This window comes from Budorcas taxicolor, chromosome 17, assembly GCF_023091745.1.
Source record: "Budorcas taxicolor isolate Tak-1 chromosome 17, Takin1.1, whole genome shotgun sequence".
In the NCBI taxonomy this organism is placed as follows: domain Eukaryota; kingdom Metazoa; phylum Chordata; class Mammalia; order Artiodactyla; family Bovidae; genus Budorcas; species Budorcas taxicolor.
In genome coordinates, this window is record NC_068926.1 from 3,824,194 (window position 1) to 3,846,731 (window position 22,538).

The window sequence follows — 22,538 nt, forward strand, 5'->3', positions numbered from 1 at the left end:
GACAGGTTCTGGAAGGTCAGCCGGTAAATATGTTGGTTACAACTGTGTTTGCAAAGGATCTCGATGAGGGAAGCAATGCAGAAGTTATATATTCGGTATCTTCAGGTAAAACTTACTATTCATATAGGATTAAGAGCTTTCAGCATTTCCTCTGCTGTCTACCAAACGTCTGCCTCCTTCTGAGAAAATAGTTAATGCTAAAAATAACACCAAATTGCACACAAAATAATTTTGTTGTTTTCTAGAATCACCTTTTTAAAAAAGAATTTAAAAGTTTAATGTAAAATCATACAGTTTATTTCATGTCCTAAAGAGAAATCAGCCAATCATCCATTTTAAATGAATTATGTTCAATAATCTAAAAATGCAAATCAGCTTTTATTGAGGAAAGCACTATTAATAGTTAACGTGTAAAAAAATGATATTGAGTATAAAGACATATAAAGACAGGGTTTCCCTGGTGTCTCAGATGATAAAGAATCTGCCTATAATGCAGGAGATCCAGGTTCAATCCCTGAGTTGGGAAGATCCCCTGGAGAAGGGAATGGCTGCCCACTCCAGTATTTGTCCCTAGAGAATTCCATGGACTGAGGAACCTGGTGGGCTATCTAGTCCATGGGGTTGCAAAGAGTCAGACATGACTAAGTGATTAACTCTTCCCCATAAAGACATATGATTATAAATACCAAGCACCTGTGAATCTCTATGAAAATTAAATATTCTTCAGGTCAGAGTAAATCATACTCAAAATATCACATATGTGCACTCAAGTATGTATATGTGGGAATTTTACTGAGACAGGCTTATGTTTATGTTTTTCTTTGAGAATGCACAGGCATTGCATTCCTGTGATTGGATCCAATGATTACTTTAAATTGACATTGTGTCTTTATACGATTTTAAAAGGCATTTTTGCTGTGTCATGTTTGATACAAACATAGGGAAGCAAGAGACAATATTGCTCTTACCTGCAGATAATTTAATTGCCTGCATGGAAACCCCAAATATGCTACAGGCAAACCATTGGAATCAATAGCATAAAAATATTTCTGGGAGCAATGTCAATATACAAAAATCACTAGCATTTTAGAAACTAAGCAGGATTTCAAAGGTTTGATTCACTATAACAAAGAAAATCATAGGGTGTAGGGTCTGGCTTGCTTCAAAGATCATAAAGTTTAGGCTTCATGGTTTTTCACTTGCTGGGGCTTCTCTGGGATGGGAATATTGTCCTATTCTCTTTAAAGAGGACCCACAAATTAAATGTTTCCCTTCCAAATCAGAATCATCTTGATGAAAAGCATAGGGAGGGAAATTTCAGTAAAATATATTCAAGACCTTTGTGTAGAAAATTGCAAAATGTTGATGAAAGACCTGAAAGCAGAAAGAAATGAAAATGCAAACCATGTTCATGCTTGGGAAGGGGACGGAGTGCATTGTTCAGGGACAATGAACCTGCTGCAGAGAGACAGACAGATACACACACACATATGCAAGTTAAAATATAATCCTTCTATGATGCCATTATTTGCAAAGAAACACAACCATCCTAGAAATTGTCCATGAATATATGGTCTAGAGAGATACATCTCCACTTTAGAACTGAGGCTGTCCATAGGGAAGAAAACGGGGAATGAAATTTGGAGGTATACACAGGTTCTCTGCTGTACTTATATTTTGTCATTTCTTTAAAAAATTTGAAGAAATATTGAGACTTTACCAACCTGGAAGTGTTTCCATGGATGGTCATCATATATTTCTGAAAGTTTGAAATGTTGATTTAAAAAAAAAAATTAGTCTTTAATCTGATACTTGGGACATAGCAATATAAAAATATGGTATTATCTATTATGTTATTCATACCCTTGCTTTAACTTCATCCAATTGCAAAATAGAAGCAACTACAAAATATAAGATAAAATAACAAGATAAAAATCAATATAATGGGAACATATATATCTTTGTTTACATATATATATATACATATCTTTGTTTATATCCTATATGAATGAAGTAAATGGATCGAAGCATAGATATCACAACCAGCAAATGTTACATAATTTCCTGCTCTATACTCTGACTTTCTTAAGGGCAGGAGTGCTTTTTGATTTGCCTTTATTTCCCCTATAACTGGTAAAGTGTCTGTTGTTCATAATGACTCATTGACAGCTGAATAAAAGAATGAAAGAGAGTCATGACTGGTCCAGACTTTGAGATTTTTGGATTGTTGAAGTATTAAGATTTTATCGAAGAATACAAATCTACTATTTAACAAACTAGAAAAAAACCCTACCATAATCAATTTGAATTAGAAATATCAATATGAACTTGGGACATCTTTTAGTGTGTGCATGTGCATTCTCTGTCCACGGACGATGGCCTAGAAAGAATGAATGACCCAGAAGCAATGAGCAGAATACAACCTCCTAATACTGTGTTCCATGGAAGAAACCAGGAGTCCTTGGAGAAATGACTGACTCCAGGTCTCAGATAGGAAATCTTCAAGATAAGTCTGTAACATTTTGTTAAACCAGATACCAGGAGGCTGCTAAAGATGACTAGGTCATATCAAAGACTTAGGAACCACCTTTGTGCATGCATGCTAAGTCACATCAGTTGTGTCTGACTCTGTGCAACCTCATGGACTATAACCCATTAGGCTCCTCTCTCCATGGGATTCCCCAGGGAAGAATACTGGAGTGGGTTGCCATGCCCTTCCCCAGGGGAACTTCCCAACCCAGGGGTCAAACCCATGTCTTATGTCTCCTGCATTGGCAGGTGGATTCTTTACCACTAGCGCCACCTGGGAAGCCCTGGGAACCACCTTTAAGAAGATCCTAACAAAGATAGTGGAGGTGATGGAATTCCAGTTGAGCTATTTCAAATCCTGAAAGATGATGCTGTGAAAGTACTGCACTCAATATGCCAGCAATTTTGGAAAACTCAGCAGTGGCCACAGGACTGGAAAAGGTCAGTTTTCATTCCAATACCAAAGGAAGGTAATGCCAAAGAATTCTCAAAGTACTGCACAATTGCACTTATCTCACTCACACACTAGAAAAGTAATGCTCAAAATTCTCCAAGCCAGGCTTCAGAAATTTATGAACCATGAACTTCCAGATATTCAAGCTGGTTTTAGAAAAGGCAGAGGAACCAGAGATCAAATTGCCAACATCCGCTGGATCGTGGAAAAAGCAAGAGAGTTCCAGAAAAACATCTATTTCTGCTTTATTGACTATGCCAAAGCCTTTGACTGTGTGGATCACAATAAACTGTGGAAAATTCTGAAGGAGGTGGGAATGCCAGACCACCCGACCTGCCTCTTGAGAAACCTGTATGCAGATTAGGAAACAACAGTTAGAACTGGACTTGGAAAACAGACCGATTCCAAATAGGAAAAGGAGTACGTCAAGGCTGTATATTGTCACCCTGCTTATTTAACTTATATGCAGAGTACATCATGAGAAACACTGGGCTGGAAGAAGTACAAGCTGGAGTCAAGATTGCCGGAGAAATATCAGTAACCTCAGATATGCAGATGACACCACCCTGATGGTAGAAAGTGAAGAGGAACTAAAAAGCCCCTTGATGAAAGTGAAAGAGGAGAATGAAAAAGTTGGCTTAAAGCTCAACATTCAGAAAACAAAGATCATGGTATCTGGTCCCATCACTTCATGGGAAATAAATGGAGAAACAGTGGAAACAGTGTCAGAATTTATTTTTGGGGGCTCCAAAATCAGTGCAGATGGTGATTGCAGCCATGAAATTAAAAGACGTTTACTCCTTGGAAGGAAAGTTATGACCAACCTAGATAGCATATTCAAAAGCAGAGATATTATTTTGCCAACAAAGGTCCATCTAGTCAAGGCTATGGTTTTTCCTGTGGTCATGTATGGATATGAGAGTTGGACTGTGAAGAAAGCTGAGCACTGAAGAATTGATGCTTTTGAACTGTGGTGTTGGAGAAGACTCTTGAGAGTCCCTTGGACTGCAAGGAGGTCCAACCAGTCCATTCTAAAGGAGATCATTCCTGGGTGTTCATTGGAAGGACTGATGCTAAAGCTGAAACTCCAGTACTTTGGCCACCTCATGCGAAGAGTTGACTCATTGGAAAAGACCCTGATTCTGGGAGGTATTGGGGGCAGGAGGAGAAGGAGATGACAGAGGATGAGATGCCTGGATGGCATCACCGACTCGATGCACATGAGTTTGAGTGTACTCCGGGAGTTGGTGATGGCCAGGAGGCCTGGTGTGCTGCAATTCATGGGGTCGCAAAGAGTCGGACATGACTGAGCGACTGAACTGAACCGAATGTTCAGAGATGAAACAGTGTGAACATCAGTAGGGGTAATAGTGGCAATATATTTACCCATTTATAATACGTTTAAATGTATGTTTAATGATTCTTAAAACAGAAACTAAACAAACCTTTAATGATCATAGTTGGAGTACTAAAGTATGTTAGTGAATCAATCCATTATTTTGAATACTGTTAAATAAAAGTTTACTATCAAACATTTATACTGACTTTTCCTATAATGAACTGCCCCAGTGGGTTACCAATAAACAGATAAGACAATTCTCTCGAGTAATACATTCCAGCCAATAAATGAAGATGGGATCCTAGGCTCAGAATGTTATACTTTGCAACATTTCGTGAATCATTAATGGATCTAGGCTGTGTACCAACTGTTGCCCATATCACAAAAAGAGACAATTAGATATGTACCTCTGAAGGAAAACACAACACAGCACTTAAGAAGCAGTCTTCCGCCTAAAATGAACCTGAATGTGATTGATTATACATCTACCTCCCAATTTAAGGAAAACATAGAGGACAGAAGAACGTATTAAGCTCCATGTTGGAAAGAAGCAACAGGCAAATCTAGACCAAGGGAAGCTTCAGGATACATAGTCAATTGTTCAGCAGATGAGTTGCAAAATAAATAAAAATAAATAAATGAATGACAGGAAGAGATAGACTGAAGAGATATGCATATATGGAGTTTATGTTAAACCTAATTTGAATTGACTCAACAATATTTGAGACAGTTGGAAATTTTAAAAATAACTAGAAATTTGATACTATGAAGGAATTATTACTAATTTTTAAAAATATAATACTATAATTATATTTTTCCTTATCTTTTAGAGATGTGTGTTAAAAACATGCAGAAAAAATGATATAATGTCTGAGATTTGCTTTTAAAGTACGCAGGGAAGGGAAATATCTGAATGTCTAATAATATTAGCCATGAGTTAACAAATATTATTTTTTATCCTTTCCCATATGGTTTATTATAGGATATTCAATATAAATCCCTGTGCTGTACAGTAGGTCCTTGCTATTTGTCCATTCTTTATATGATGGTTTGCATCTGCTAATGCCAGATCCACCGAGCCCCTGCCTTCCTGCCCCTTAGCTACCACAGTCTGTCCTCTGTGTCTGTGAGTCTGTTTCTGTTTCATAGTTCAGCTCATTCGTTCATGTTTTAGATTCGACATATCAGTGATATCAAATGGTGTTTGTCTTTCTGTGTCTGACTTACTTCACTTTATGGTGATCTCTAGGTCCGTCCATGCTGTTGCAAATGCCATTACTTCAGTCTTTTTATGGCTGAGTAATATTCCATTGTGCATATAATCTGCATCTTTTTTACCTGTTCTCCTGTCTAGGGACATTTAGGCTGTTTCTGTATCCTGGCTATTGTGAATGGTGCTGCTATGAGTATAGAAGCACATGTATCTTTTTGAATTATAGTTTTGTCAGGATATATGCTCAGGATTGGCTTGCTCAATGTTGTGGCCCATGAGTTGATAAATACTGGAGCTAAGTGATAGGCACGTGAAAGTTCATTATATCATTGTCTAATTTTTAGTATGTGAAAATTTCCATAATAAAGTTTTTATAATCTGTTACATTTCTTGTCTATATTTTTCATATTATCCTTATGTTCATATTCTCACAGCACTTAAGGTAAATAAATCTCCCAAATGATCACAGATATATTTGTATTAATTAACTCTCTGTATTCTGCATTATTAACTAACATTAATTTCTTAATTTTGTGTGTGTGTGTGTGTGTGTGTGTGTATGTGTAGAAGGTAGTTCTGATCACTTCAAGATTGATGCCAACAGTGGTGAAATAAGAACAACTCGAGTACTTTCACATGATTATGGACCTTCTTACAGGATGACTGTAATTGCCAGTGACCAGGGGGTGCCTCCTCTTCAAGGACAGGCAGTTATTAATATTCAGGTAATAGCTCACATCACACAAAATGGGAGAAAATGCTCTGAAAGGTTTTTTTACTTTATATACAAATGTATAAAGTGAAGATACTTTAAAAATGTGAATACTCCCTTTAAAGAGCATTGCAGATGTATGTGTACAATATATTAAGTCACTTTGCTACTATTTGAGAAATGGTTATATTTAAATAAATGTTTATTTAAAATTTGTACAGTTACTGACAAGATTCTTTCATCCCTATGTGGGTATTTATACTACTTTTTAAATGAAGAACAAAAAATACCTTTTCTTTTTTCCTAGTTTCAAGGACCTGGTAAATTTGCAGAAGAAACATTTATAAACAAATGGCCAATAATAAATCACATAGTTTTTGTAACTATTTTAAAAATTAGAAGGTCACTTGAGATCCATATTTTAAGGCTTCCCTTTAGTCATAATGAGCCAATGATTTGTGGGAAGTCTTGATAGTAGGAAAAAAAATTACACCAACCCATCAAAAACAAGATGACTATAGGAAGATTTTTATTCAAACACATGATAATCAGTAATATTAACATAGGTATGAATACTAATCAAGAATATATATCCCCAAGTATTCTGTTTCCAAAGTATATTCTTTACTGACTAAGGATGTGTGGTTTGGGAGAAAATTCTATCATAATATCTCAAGTCTCTAATTTCAGGTGAACAGACACATGATTCTTAAATGTATGCAGATGTTGTCATTAAGGAGACAAGGGTTTCTAGGATTTAGAATAGCTTGTGGAACTAACTACCTTGGTTCTCATTTGTGGCCTTATCAAACTATCATTGCATCCATTACAGCAAACGGGGAAGTAGAAAATCCTGTACTTTCTTATCTCCTAGATATTATGCAATTTTTAATTTTCAGAGACATACTGGAATTAGGCAATAAAAGAAAAGATATTTTCTCATCAATTACTATATTCATATTTGTTTGTAATATGTATATATACATATCATGAATAGAAGGAATTAGTTTCCAAAAGAATAGCAGCACCTGTGTTGATTAAATTATTAAAATACCGCAAATTAACAGCTCCTTTTTATTCTTATTTCAGGTGATACCACTATCCAAAGGGAGAACTGTCATTTCTCAGAATATTAGACATTTAGTTATACCAGAAAACTTGAAGCCTACAAAAGTAATGAGCTTGAGAAAGTCACCTGATCACCTTCAAAGACAGTATGGTGGAAAGTTGCATTTTAGTATCGCTGAAGATGACAAGGATGGTCACTTTGAAGTGGACAGCTCAACAGGAGACTTGTTCCTCTCTAAGGAACTGGATTATGAAATGATGTCTCATTATCTTTTCAGGGTGGTAACTAAAGACCATAGCAGAAACCCTCCCGTGAATAGCACAGTCTTCCTGAGTGTTGCTGTGGAAGATCAGAATGACCATTCCCCATCTTTCCGGGAGGAGTTCATTGTGATAAGTGTAGCAGAGAACACCCCTGTTGGTACTCTGGTGCACATCTTCAATGCCAAAGATGGTGATGGCAGTTTTTTGAACAGTAGAATACAATACTTCATTGAAGCCAGCCACCCTGGAATGAATCCATTTCTCATCCACCCCTCATCTGGCACTTTGGTCACGACATCTCCCCTTGACAGAGAGAGAGTTCCAACTGTGGTCCTGACAGTAACTGCATCAGACCAGGCTGTGAACGTGACGGACCGTCGATTGAGATCACTGATGGCGAAGGTAGTGATTCTGGATGTGAATGACCACAGTCCCACTTTTACGTCCTTCCCCATCGCCCGTGTCAGAGAGGATGCTGCGGTGGGCTCCTTGGTACATCACATAACTGCTCAAGATCCAGACGCAGGAAGGAATGGAAGAGTAACGTTTAGCATCCTCTCAGGAAATGAAAACATGGCCTTTATGCTAGACGAGTCATCAGGTACCGTCTAAGTCACTGTCGATTACAGCCTGTGATTGCTTGCTTGCATTTACCCTTTCCATTTTCCTCTGTTATCAGATGATCTTCTCAAGAAGAAGATCATCATATGCATTAAGGAAGTTTGACTTGATTTACCATTTCACTTATACAGGTGGTAGGCATAGAGGTTGCATTCAGGAAACCAACAGTAGTTGGCCTGTTTGTTAATATAGATCTGCTCTGTAGCTAGGTCACATTTCCTGGGATGAATATTTTACAGTAGCAAACTTTTTTGCCCTCATTGTGTGTGTTCACAGGGTAGGAGGTATACCAAAAGAATTCAAGGTAGAACATGAGTGGTCAACCATGTTAATCAAAGACTTTAGTATCAAAGCATCTCTAAGATCATAGAAACATACCCTTGTAAATAGTTGGAAATCATGTGTTTTTAAATAGTTGGATTAATTTGGACATCAAGACCTTTACTTTTCACAACTGAACCATTTTATTTTTGGAAGAAGCATTTATTCAATCTTCAGTTCTCTGCAGAAATGACACTCAGTGTCACTGCTCTTATCTTGCTGTCACCATATTGCCAGATAATGTCTTCTAAAAGTTTTGATGTAGCTTGATGGATAGTTATATATACAAAGTGTCAACCTTGTAATACTGACATTTTCTCACCAGTTAACACACACACACACACACACACACACATGTATAATTGAATGAAATTCCTTCACCCTGATTGATTTTCAGAAAATAGAGAGATGGACTACCATCTCATTCTCAAAATAAAGTCATTTCATTATGAACAATGGGAAAAAATCTCAGACATATACCATTTGGTCCAACTGTTAATAAGAACATTATTTGGAAGTGAGATTGAATGTGTAGGATTTGGAAGTCATGATTATAGTCTGGCTATATACTGTTGGAAATTTTCATCAAAATATTTATTAAATCCTGTACATATGGTTCCATTCTGAGGCCTGCATGCATACTACCTAAAAGCCCAACTGACGGAGAGAGAGTCCATACCTGGTTGCTGATTTCTGTTAGAGCTAGGGTCTCCAAGGATCTGTTTCAGCAATGCTTAAAATGCTTTCCAGAATGGCTAAGGAGGGTCCATTTCAGGTTGTTAAAGAGGGTGGATAAAAATAGAATTGTGTCTCAGTAATATAGATATCATGAATCTCGAACAATTGCAGTGGCTGTTTCAGATCTTTTTAACATCATAAAAATGCTAATTGCTGAATATACTCATATGAGTCGGGCTATTTTTTCCTCTCACAAGGTTCATATTTTTTTTTTAATTAAGACAAAGTAAGGTTTTCAATGGCTTTTGTCTGTAAAGTATAAAATGATAAGCAATTATTGAGAAGCCATTTTATATAATATGACTCAGTAAACCTCTTTAATTATTTGAAGAAATGTTCTTATAGGATAAACATGTGTTAGAGAAGCAAGTACCAATTCTAAAAGAAAAAATGTGACAGTTGGAATTATGTAATAAATATATGTATGCAAGTTTTTATAACACATGGCTTATGTGAATTATGTACTTCTGTGGCAGTTGGATAGACATTTTATTTGTGAATTTTATTGTCCTAGTTATAAAGTCTTTATTATTTTTTATTAATATGAAAGATAGTTAACTGAGAATAGTATAAAGAAACTATAATTTTTTAACAAAAACTTGATCTCTTCAAGGATATAACCATAACTTTTTGTGCTTTGGTCACATTTACACGTGAAGTGTCCTCTGACATAAAGAGGGATACTGTTAGAACCTTGTTATTCAGTTGCTAACCCATGTCCCACTCTTTGTGACCCCATGGACTGCAGCATGCCAGGCTGCTCTGTCCTTCATTGTCTTCTGGAGTTCGCTCAAACTCATGTTCATTGAGTCGGTGACGCCATCCAACCATCTTGCCTTCTGTCACTCCCTTCTCCTCATGCCCTTAATCCTTCCCACCATCAGAGTCTTTTCTGATGAGTTGGCTCTTTGCAACAGATGGCCAAAGTATTGGAGCTTCAGCTTCACTATCAGTCCTTCCAATGAATACTTAGGGTTGCTTTTCATTAGGATTAACTGGTTTGATCTTGCAGTCCAAGAAACTCTCAGGAGTCTTCTCCAGCACCATGGTTAAAAAGCATCAGTTCTTCAGTGCTCAGCCTTCTTTATGGTCCAGCTTTCACATCCATACATGACTACTAGAAAAACCATAATTTTAACCATATGGACCTTTGTTGATAAAGTGATGTCTCTGCTTTCTAATATGCTGTCTAGGTTTGTCAGAGTTTTTCTTCCGTGAAGCAAGCCTTTCTTTAATTTCATGGCTGCAGTCACTGTCTTCAGTGATTTGGGAGCTCAAGAAAGTAAAATCTGTCACTGTTTCTACTTCTATCCCTTCTGTTTGCCATGAAGTTGAAAGGTTGTTGCTGAACCACGAAAGACACTGGAATTCTTGGCCTCCAGAGGAGAAGACTTCAATTCGGGCCATAGACGAGGCTTGATCACTCAGAGCTTTTGTGTAATAAAGTTTTATTAAAGTAAGAAAAGGGATAGGGAAAGCTTCCGACGTAGACATCAGAAGGGGGATGGAGAGTGCCCCCTTCACTAGTGTTAGCAAGGGAATTATATACTTTTTAATTAGTTATTACAGTGAATCAAAAGAATGTCTGGAGGTTGTAAAGATCTTACTAGACCCACTCCCATAATTTACATTTTAAGATAACAGGATTAGCCAGAAGGTTTTTTCCAGAAACTGTCCTGATGCAGGATACATTATTGTTATATAATCCTTAGTACAGAGTTTAAACTGAGTTGTTTGTTGTGTAATCATCAGTTTGAGGCTTAAAGATAAAAACGTGACTTATGTGACTGTGACTAAGACTAAGAAATGTAGAGGAAAAAAGAAAAACTTTTATCCTTTCCTCCTCCTTGAGAATTCCAGACCCCTCTCTCTTTGGGGACCCCCAGACTTCTTATCAATCTGCCTAGGAATTGGCTCTCCCAAAATAATGGGACCAGATGCCATGATCTTAATTTCTTGAGTGTCAAGTTTTAAGCTAGCTTTTTAACTCTCTTCTTTTACCCTCATCAATAGGCTCTTTAGTTCCTCTTCACTTTCTGTCATTATAGTGGTATTTTTTTTTTAATGAAGATAGATGTTGGGTAGATAAATATTCTTGATGTAAGCATTGCAGTAGATAATGGTACATGATGGATTATTTCTGAATTCTCATTCATTCTTATGTTTAAATTAGGATGACTTTTCTGATTAAAAATGTTCTCTTTTATTCTAGATAATATATAAATTTAAATTCTTTAACAGAGAAAGCTTCTGAATTTTTAGCAGGTTAGAGAACTTATGCAAAAGTAGAGTAAGCATGACTTCCCCAAAGAATGTTATGTATTACTTTTCTCCTCTTTCAAAACAGGTTTTCTAACTACTGCTTCTCCTTTGGATTATGAGATAAAAAGTCAGCACATTCTGACCCTTCTGGCACTGGATGGTGGCACACCAACACTTTCTTCATCCCAGACTTTGACAATTACTGTTCTTGATGTAAATGATGAGGCCCCAGTATTTAAGCAGCACCTGTATGAAGCTTCAGTTAAAGAAAATCAAAATCCAGGAGAGTTTGTCACAAGAGTTGAAGCTATGGACAGAGATTCAGGTAACTCAAAAATATGGCAACTAAGTAATTGATATTAAAATTAAAAAATGGATCAGAAATTTACCAGAAATTTGAAAACAGTTGCTCAGATTTCTGATATTTCTTTAATTACCATACATGTAAAAAATGAATGTATAATGTGTAGTTTTTGTAGCATTTGCTTATATTGCTGCTAAGTCACTTCAGTCATGTCTGACTCTGTGCGACCCTATAGACAGAAGCCTACCAGGCTCCCCCGTCCCTGGGATTCTCCAGGCAAGAACACGGGAGTGGGTTGCCATTTCCCTAATTAGCATAAAATTTATTGATTCGATCTTGATAATAAGTATAGACAAAGTATCACATTTTTTTTTCAGATTGTAGTAGCAAAATACATAAGTACCGGAAAGTAAATGGCTCCTGATTTCCTCTATGCATAGCATAATAGAAGAGAGAATGCTGTTGTCAGACTGCCTGGGTTTGAATCCTAGAAGCACCGCTTAAGCTGTGAAACCTTGCATCAGCTTTATACTAGTTCTTTCTGCTCCTGGTTTCCTTATCTGTAAAATGGGGATTGCAATAGAGCCTAATTCATAGTTCTGAGAATGAAAGAGTTACTACCTACAAAGAGCTGAGACTTTGTTTGGCAAAATAAATGGTAAACAAATGTTAATTCTCATCATTACTGTAATACTATTAATATCAACCACTGTGTCCAGACAAATGACTTTGAAGTGAACAGTTACTATGACTAGGGATTTTCAAATATCTTAGAATTTCTTTTCAATATCACTGTGACTTTTGGGGGACATTTAAGTTTCAGTAACTCTAATAATATACTTTTTAAATTTTAAACTAAATACTTATAAAAATTATAATGAAGTATTTGCCATTAACAGCATATGCTGAATTTTCACATCTGAATTAATACAAATAGTTTAATAAGTTGGTCTTTTTAAATTAACATTTGTATATAGCAATTGGTCATTCATAATATAATATTTTGTTCTTTTCTTGAAAGAACTGTAACAGATGTTTCTATGAAAATAATAGTATGAACACCAGCATTTACCTCCTAAATTGTTTATCAGAGGAGTAAAAGATACATTTTTCTTGAACTTTTAAGTTATTTACCATTTAGATGCTTTGCCCTTTTGGGAAACATACTCTTTTAAAGAAACGTATTTTTTGTGATGCTACAAAATCTTTGACCGGCCAGCCCAGTTTTCTCTTTTGACCAGAGAGGGGCAGTGTGATCAAAGAGTTTTGCTTGCTGTGCTCACCAAGAGGGCTAGAGTGCACTAGCAATTGCTTGTCCCAACTCCGCTTTAAGAATTGAGCACCTCCCAGAATATTGGAAATAAAAGCAAAAATAATCAAATGGGACCTGATTAAACTTAAAAGCTTCTTCACAACAAAGCAAACTATAAGCAAGGTGAAAAGACAGCCTTCGGAATGGGAGAAAATAATAGCAAATGAAGCAACTGACAAACAACTAATCTCATAAATATACAAGCAACTCATACAGCTCAATTCCAGAAAAATAAATGACCCAATCAAAAAATGGGCCAAAGAACTAAATAGACATTTCTCCAAAGAAGACATACAGATGGCTAACAAACACATGAAAAGATGCTCAACATCACTCATTATCAGAGAAATGCAAATCAAAACCACAATGAGGTACCATTTCATGCCAGTCAGAATGGCTGCGATCCAAAAGTCTACAAGCAATAAATGCTGGAGAGGGTGTGGAGAAAAGGGAACCCTCTTACACTGTTGGAGGGAATGCAAACTAGTACAGCCACTGTGGAGAACAGTGTGGAGATTCCTTAAAAAAATGGAAATAGAAACTGCCTTATGACCCAGCAATCCCACTGCTGGGCATACACACCGAGGAAACAAGAATTGAAAGAGACACATGTACCCCAATGTTCATCGCAGCACTGTTTATAATAGCCAGGACATGGAAACAACCTAGATGTCCATCAGCAGATGAATGGATAAGAAAGCTGTGGTACATATACACAATGGAGTATTACTCAGCCATTAAAAGGAATACATTTGAATCAGTTCTAATGAGATGGATGAAACTGGAGCCTATTATACAGAGTGAAGCAAGCCAGAAAGAAAAACACCAATACAGTATACTAATGCATACATGTGGAATTTAGAAAGATGGTAACGATAACCCTGTATGACAGACAACAAAAGAGACACAGATGTATAGAACAGTCTTTTGGACTCTGTGGGAGAGAGAGAGAGTGGGATGATTTGGGAGAAAGGCATTGAAACATGTATAATATCATATATGAAACGAATCATCAGTCCAGGTTCGATGCATGATATTGGATGCTTAGGGCTGGTGCACTGAGACGACCCAGAAAGGTGGTACGGGGAGGGAGGACGGAGGGGGGTTCAGGATGGGGAACACGTGTATACCTGTGGCGGATTCATGTTGATGTATGGCAAAACCAATACAATATTGTAAAGTAATTAACCTCCAATTAAAATAAATAAATTTATTTTTAAAAAAAGAATTGAGCTCATTTCTGGCAGTGTGGTTTTTAGAGGAGAATATACATGAGCTTTGTGTTTCCAATGTATCCAGTACAGTAAAGTTCTTTGAAAGCATTTTCTGATGTAAATTGAGTCACGCAGGGCTCTGGACACACAGAAACCACTTCCCAAAGTACAGACATATAAAATGCAGAGTCAGTCACTGGTGTGTGATTTAGTGATCATTTAAAGTTTGTAAAATGCTTCCTCCCCTTGACTTTATTAATTCATTTTTTTTAGAATTGACCCTATGAAAAATATTTATTTACTTTAATATTTGAAGGAGAAAAGAATTTGTCTCAAAAATTCTCATATGTCAACTAAAGATGACTACCAAAACATGCTTTCCAATTTTTACTGTCAAGTTGCCAAGTGTTAGTGTAATTTTCTTTTGGAATGAATGGTCTGCAACCTGTTATTTATCATTTAATTGAAAGTGTATTATTTTAGAGATTATGGTTTGCCAGGAAATTTGGATGCAAAGTTGCTGGTTTTCTGGCTTTTCATTTGTGAGTGTTTGAGATACACAATTAGCATTTCCTGAGTCTCATGTACCTTCACAAGTTTTGTGTACAATCTTGGTTTACTGACATCTCAGTGTTTTTAATGAGGCCAGATCTGTTAAACCAATGGTTATGTCAATGCATGTGAATTTGGATGTATGCATGTGAATTTGGATGTATGCATGTGCTTTTGAACATATCTTTCCTACATCTTTTTTCTCCTTTGCTTGTTGGATTAAGACAATGAAAAAGGATTATGCACAAGAATTAAATGATGTCAGGATTTTAACATATCTGGCATCACATTGGAATTTATTAAAGGCTTGCTTAATAGTATGTATTCCTAAAAATACTATAGCTTTACTTAATACTTGAAAGGTTAACATATGTTTTCTAGCATTCTACAATGTAGTTTTTAAAAATGTAAGCCTACGATGTTGTTTGGCATTCAAAACCCATAGGAATTTGAGTACTGAATGTTTATGATGTATGACTCACACTGGTTCTAACAGGAGTTTTTCCTTGTATTAAATGGGAAAAACAACAACCACGTTTTAACTAAGATATTAAAACTGCTACAGCATTTGGTGCCACCAACAAGAGCTCCATTGTTAGTGAGAAAAGATCTAGCCCCAGGGGTACCTCTCCCCTAGTCCTGGGAGGAAGGGTGCCCCACCAGGAAAGATGACTCAGTCCTGAGGATGCATTGGCTCATTCGTGGTGAATACAAAATAGCACAACAGCACATTGCCAGGCTAAAAGGTTGAATTCTGTTGTGAAATTTTATTCTCTATCCCATACAAATGTATTCTGCGTCTGGATTTATCGTGAACAATGTCTACATCTGGTTTCTTGGGAACTGTCTCATGCTGGATGAACAACTAGACCCAACAACCTACTCCTGGAACAGTTAGAAACACTGCCATGATGGCATTCATCTATTTCCCTGAATCTAAGATACCGTTAATTGTAAGAAGCATCTAACTCCAGATATATTAAAATTGGGGGAAATTTTTAGAATTAATGAAAGAGTAAACAGAGAAAGAGAAAGGACTACTCACCCAGAGACAATCACAATTAAAACTTGGAAATATAATCTTCTTTCATTTAATACAGGGTATTGTGATTACATGATTATTTGTCTGTCTGCCTGCCTTTTAAGGTGTGAACTCATAGATTCAAAACATTTTACTATTTCACTTGCTTTTAGGTCTCTAAGATAATACAAGCTATGACATAGAGGTGTAGTAACTATTTTTGACTACATGATTTGAGAAACTGCAGCATCTGTGAAATAGGCTGTCTCAAACTGCCTTCACTCTTCTGAACTCATTCATTTGTTTATTTCTTCATTCAGTCAGCCAGGCACAATCCTTTCTCTGCTTTGGAAATGGTTGAGTTGTGTAGGCATTGTATAGTTGAGGAATTACATGAAAAATTATATTCATAAAGAGTAAATCTGAAATCAACACTCCCCTGGTCAGAATTATTTATTAATTCCTTACGATTTTGAGGATACATTTCTATTCTCTTTTAACTAAATAACCAGGCACTTCAATAAGTGATTGTAGTGTTCCTCTCTATTCTCAGCTCCGGTCACTTGCCCACCTGTACTCTAGGATAGGGTTATGCAAACTTTTCTCTGTAAAGGGCAAAATAGTGATTGTTTTAGGTTGTGCAGGCTATATGGTCTCCATTATTCAGTGCTGATATTGGAGCAAGACATCAGCAGTAGATCATACATAAAGAAATAAATGTAGCTGGACTCCCATGGAACTTTACAAAGTCAGGCAACAGGCTGGATTTGGCCAGTGGGCTATAGTTTGCCAACTGCTGCTATATATATATAAATATCTAATTAAGATATCTAAGTTACTTCTTTCTGGTCATCAGATCCAATTACGATGTCATCACAGTAGTAGATCAGTGTGATGAAATACTAGATGCTGAGATAATCTTTGTCTCTGCTGAGTAGATGATGGCTGATGGTGGGAGAGTTGACATAAAGATGTACTGTTGTTCCTGCTGGATGAAAGCAGATCACTTCTGATAGTCCTCATAAATTGGTGTAGAGTGTTGCTCTCATTTCAGTTATTGTATTCTTCAACTCTGTTGGTTGCTCTTTATATTTTCCCTTTGTTTAAAACTTCTTGTAACTTCTAACTCTGTGCACCCTCTTGTTTCCTGAATTCTTGGATCATCTTTATGACCATTATACTGAGCTCTGTCTCAGGAAGATTACCTATTTCCATGTCACTTAGTTGTTTTTCTGGAGTTTTATCTTGTTCCTTCACCTAGAACATATTCCTCTGCTGTCTCATTTTGTCTGAATTTCTATTTTTATGTATGTGGAATATCAGTGACGTTTCTTGACCTTGGAGAAGTGGCCCTCTGTAGAGGATGTTCTATGTCCCAGCAGTACACTCTGTTCTTGTTACTCAAGGGCCAGAGACCAGCTGGTCTTGGGGTAGATTCTGACCTGCATTTGTGGACTCACTTCTGCAGCCCCCTGGTGAGTGAGGCTGATCTGGAGGCTTGTTCAGGATTCCTAGTGGGAGAAGCAGTGCCTCTCCACTGGTGGGTAGAGCTGGGCCTTGGCCAGGGTGGGCAGGGCTATGTCAAGGAGTATGTCTGGAGACAGCTGTGAGCTCAGGAAGTCTTGAGGCAGCCTGTCTGCTGTGTTCCCACCCTGCTGATTGTTTGGCCTGAGATGTCCTAGTACTGGAGCCTGCAGGCTGTTGGGTGGGGCCAGGTCTCAGTACCAAAGTGTTGGCCTCCAGGAGAGCTCATGCGGATGAATACTCCTCAGTGGGTGCACCACCAGTGTCCTTGTCCCAGAATAAGTCGCAGCTGCCCTCTCGCCTGCCTCCCCAAGAGAGCCTCCAAGACTTGCAGGTAGTTATGGCCCGGGTTATGAAGGCACTTTTGTCCTTGGTCCCAGTGTGTGTGAGACCTTGGACATGCCCTCCAAGAGTGGAGTCTCTGTTTTCCCCAGTCCTGTGGAGTTCCTGCACTCAAACCTCATTGCCCTTTAAAGCCAAGTACTCTGGGGGCTCACTCCTCCCTATGCCAGACCCCCAGGCTTGGGAACCTGACATGGGCCCCAGAACTCTCATTCCTGTGGGAGAACTTCAATGGTATAAATTCTTCTCTTGATTGTGGGTTGCTGATCCTGGGGAGGGAGTATGGGATTTGGTTATATTGCAAGTTCATGCCCCTACCATGTCACTGTGGTTTGCTGTTTATGTCTCTGGATATAGAATATCTTTTCTGGTAGGTTCCAGTCTTTTGTTATCAATGGTTGTTCAACAATTAGTTGTAATTTAGATGGACTTGTGGGAAGAGGTGAGCTCAACTTCCATCTACTCTGCCGTCTGGTCCAGGAAGTTTGAGACTGTTGGTTCTCAAAAGGTGACCTCCAGAGCCAGTGGCACCATCATCCACAACCGACACAGGGGGCTACTACCAGAGGGCGTTTAAAGGATGCTGTGTCCCTCTAACCAAGGCCTTCCATGGTATTTATGAAGGAGAGTCCTCTGAATTGTTGGTAAATGTAATCAGAGGAGGGTGGTGGGCATGTCATACGTAAATCCATCCTAATGTTCTTCTCATACTATCCTTTCCTGTATAGTATGCAGGGGAAGGTCTGGCATCTCAAATTCAACAATGGTAGGCCACTCGTGACACAACCAACAACCAATCAAAAGAATCTGTCAAGGGACATAGCTATATGAGTTAAAACATTCAATTCAGAATAGCTAGTAAGCACACTACATCAATAAATCCAGCCTAAACCAAAGTGCTATTTAATCTTTCTGGGTTTCATATTCTTAGAATTGATTTCCACACATTTTGGACAGAGTTATCTCAACATAAGTTAGAAAAATCTTAGTATTCTTTGAAAGCTGAAAGCTGTCTCTGACTGAGTCATATTTGCATGCATGCTGAGATCTGCCTGCAGTATGTTGAAATCTGACTCTAGTTGTGGGTCTTCATATGGATTTTCCCTCCCAAGAAGCTACTCCTTATATATCTGCTCCCAATTTGGTTCTGATATTCAGAGAGATTGACTTCCTTAGAAGCTGTCAGCTATTTTGACTATGACCTAAACTATGTCTTTAAAGCCTCAGTTTATAATTTTCTTTCTGTAAGCTCTCATTGTATTCAGAAATAGCCAGTTCACACCACACTCCTTTTACTATCCCAAGGCCATGGTTAGCACCATTTGGTCCTCTACGGAATAGGAATCCTTTAATAGTCAGTTCATCACAATCAAATATGGGTGATAATTTAATTTATTATGATACCATAGTGTGTGTGTGCATGTGCGTGCACACACACTAAGTCACTTCAGTTGTGTCTCTTTGCGACCCTATGGACTATAGCCCATCAAGCTTCTCTGTCCATGGGATTCTCCAGGCAAGAATACTGGAGTGGACTGCCACACAATCCAGGGGATCTTCCCAACTCAGGGATCAAACCCACATCTCTTATGTCTCTTGTATTGGCAGATGGGTTCTTTACCACTAGTACCACCTGGGAAGCCCCTATGATACCATTGCAAGTGATAAATTACTCATGTTTCATTTCCTTTGGGCAGGAACCCAGCACTGCCTTTAAGGCCAAAGGCATAACCAAACCAGTATCAGAATCCCTGATACCTGGGACCCACTCTTGTTCCAAGTACTGTACCAGTCATATGTAGTCAGGAAAACCAGCTGTTGCAATACAGGTATGGAAGACTGAGTAAGTGAAAAAGGAATCCTGAAGTAACCCAGAAAAAAATAACTATAGGAAAGCAGCTACTACCCCTAATTCTGGGAAACAAAGAGAAGAGGATGAGATTATCAGAACCTAGGAAGAGAAAGAGCAGAAGGGCTTTGTAGAGCCTGGTCTGGGTGTGCCAAAAGAGGCGGAAAGTTGTGAGTAGCTGTTACACCAGGAAAAATGGTGTTGCTGACAGGGAAAGTAAGAGAACCAGAAGAAGTCCCATCTGCCCTCCTCTGAGATGTCCCCTTATGGCAGATGCTAACAGGGGCTCAGTGGCAGAGGAGGTCCTGCACAGCTGTGGCATCCAGATCCCCAGCCCCAGCATCGCAGGGCAGAGGAGGGAAGAATGGCTTCAGATCCGAGACACCATAATTTAGTATACCAATAACTAGTACACCTTGTAAAGGATGGACGGAGGTGCTGGCAGAAGGAACAGCAACATCAAAGACCCCAACAGAAAGACACTTAGCGTGTTCAGAGAGCAGAAGGGACATTGGTGGGCCAAGAACAAGTATATGAGAAGATCTTGGGGAAATAAGCAGAGCCCATAGCATATGGGACTTTGTAGCCTGCAGTATGGTGTTTGGTTCCTATTTTGATTGCATTCACTTTCTTCCATCTTATGTGATAAATCTAATTCATCTTTAGGGCCTCAGCATATACAGAAGGCAACATATACTCAGTTATGTATTATCATGTGGAATTGTAATTGCCTACTTATTTATCTGAGTCCAGTGCTACACTGTGTATAGCATGAGAGCAGAGAATGTGTCTTCTTGCCAGCAGTTACATCCTTAGCATGTGGTGTGCTGCCTTGGCACTTGCTCTCACTGTCTCTGTAGGTTTGTTGAATGAGACAATAAATGAACAATTATCTACTTGTGATCAATCTTCCCTGATCCCCTTCCTCAGTGATTTCACATAGTCCACCACACTGTCTATAATTCTCCACTATCACTTTATGGCAAATAGATGGAGAAACAGTGGAAACAGTGGCAGACTTTAATTGGAGGGGGGGCGTGGGTGGGGGGGAGCTCCAAAATCATTGTAGATGATGATTGCAGCCATGAAAGTAAAAGGCACTTACTCCTTAGAAGAAAAGCTATGACCAACCTAGACAGCATATTAAAAAGCAGAGACATTACATTGCCAACAAAGGTCCATCTAGTCAAACCTATGGTTTTTCCAGTAGTCGTGTATGGATGTGAGAGTTGGACTATAAAGACAGCTGAGTGCCGAAGAACTGATGCTCTTGAACTGTGGTGATGGAGAAGACTCTCGAGAGTCCCTTGGACTGCAAGGAGATCCAACCAGTCCATTCTAAAGATCAGTCCTGGGTGTTCATTGGTAGGACTGATGTTGAAGCTGAAACTCCAGTACTTTGGCCACCTGGTGTGAAGAGCTGACTCATTGAAAAGACCCTGATGCTGGGAAAGACTGAGGGCAGGAGGAGAAGGGGACAACAAAGGATGAGATGGCTGGATGGTATCAGCGACTCAATGGACATGAGTTTGAGTAAACTCTCGGAGTTGGTGATGGACAGGGAGGCCTGGCGTGCTGCAGTCCACAGTGTCACAAAGAGTTGGACATGACTGAGCAACTGAACTGAAATGAGAGGAATTCTGAGGACCAAGATAACTCAATGATAGTTCAAGATAATTTGGTGGTATCTTTCCAGTGCCTGGCACTTGGTAAATGTATGTTGTATAAAGAAATGTGTCTTGCATGAGTGAATGAATGGATCAAATACCTGGACCTCAGAACATATGTGTCATCTGCATGTGGATGGAAACTGAACCCAGTGAACTGAGAAAGAGGTGGAATGAATTCCTTCCTTCCACTTTCCCCTTCCCTTTCTCTTCCTTCCTTCCCCTCTCTCTTTGTTCTTTCCTTTCCATGTTTTTTTTTTAATTAGTCAGCAATATCTGAAGTTACAGAGAAGATAAGTCAGTTAAACATGATCAGTAGATTTTTATAACCAGAAGCTTATTGATAACTGTAGAAAGAATAACTATATATGGCAGTGGTAAGCTAGCTGCAGAGAATTTTTAAAAGAAGCTTGGCTATAAAGAGAAGAAAACTTGTTTCTTACAGTTAGCTTCTGCTGCTGCTTAGTCGCTTCGGTCGTGTCTGACTCTGTGCAACCCTATGGATTGCAGCCTGCCAGGCTCCTCTATCCATGGGATTCTCTAGGCAAGAGTACTAGAGTATGTTCCATACCCTCCTCCAGGGGATTTTCCCAACCCAGAGATCAAACCCAGGTCTCCTATAATGCAGGCAGAGTCTTTATCGCTGAGCTACCAAAGAAGTCCCTTATAGCTAGAGAAGAGTATAATTTAAGGGGAAAATGTAAATGAGAAAGATTAGGATGGACAGGAAAACTTCAAGAGGGTGTTTTAAGCATTATTTTTGCCATTGAGACAGAAAGCAAGAGGTGGAGTTGAGTACAGATGCAAGAAGCTAAAGGAGCCTTTTTCCCAATGCCTCCATTTCTCTGGGAAATAGGAAGGAAAGTGGTTTGTGAGAGTCAGCCAGCAGGTGGTTGGGTAGAAGACCTGAACAGGAAAGGGGTGACCAAGGAGAATTGGACAGATTGCCAGATGACAGTGGTATTTCAGTGGCCTCAGTCTATGCTTTTGTGAAGTTTTCTCCAGCCCCAGTTATCTGCTGAATAGTCCAGAAGGCCAGAGAGATGGTTGACATGATCCTGAACCAAGGTTTTGCTGGGATTCTTTTGGAAAAAGTCACAAGACCTGAGGAAATTTGCAAGGTTTCTAAAGTATTAATTCATGAGTCTGGACTTGATAGGGAAAGAAATGAATTGAGGAAGGATATCTGAGACTGGGAGAAAGTAAAAGAGCAAACGACTATAGGTCTTGAG

General features: G+C 38.5%; 1 protein-coding gene across 1 annotated transcript in view; it reads left to right on the plus strand.

Moving 5' to 3' along the window:
- DCHS2 (dachsous cadherin-related 2) overlaps positions 1–22,538 on the plus strand; it is a 346,741-nt gene that overhangs the window by 204,436 nt on the left and 119,767 nt on the right. The window contains exons 7-10 of the mRNA XM_052655032.1: positions 6–105; positions 6,103–6,260; positions 7,337–8,180; positions 11,607–11,846. Of these exons, the coding sequence (XP_052510992.1) occupies positions 6–105; positions 6,103–6,260; positions 7,337–8,180; positions 11,607–11,846 (1,342 nt within the window). The remainder of the gene's footprint in view (positions 1–5; positions 106–6,102; positions 6,261–7,336; positions 8,181–11,606; positions 11,847–22,538) is intronic.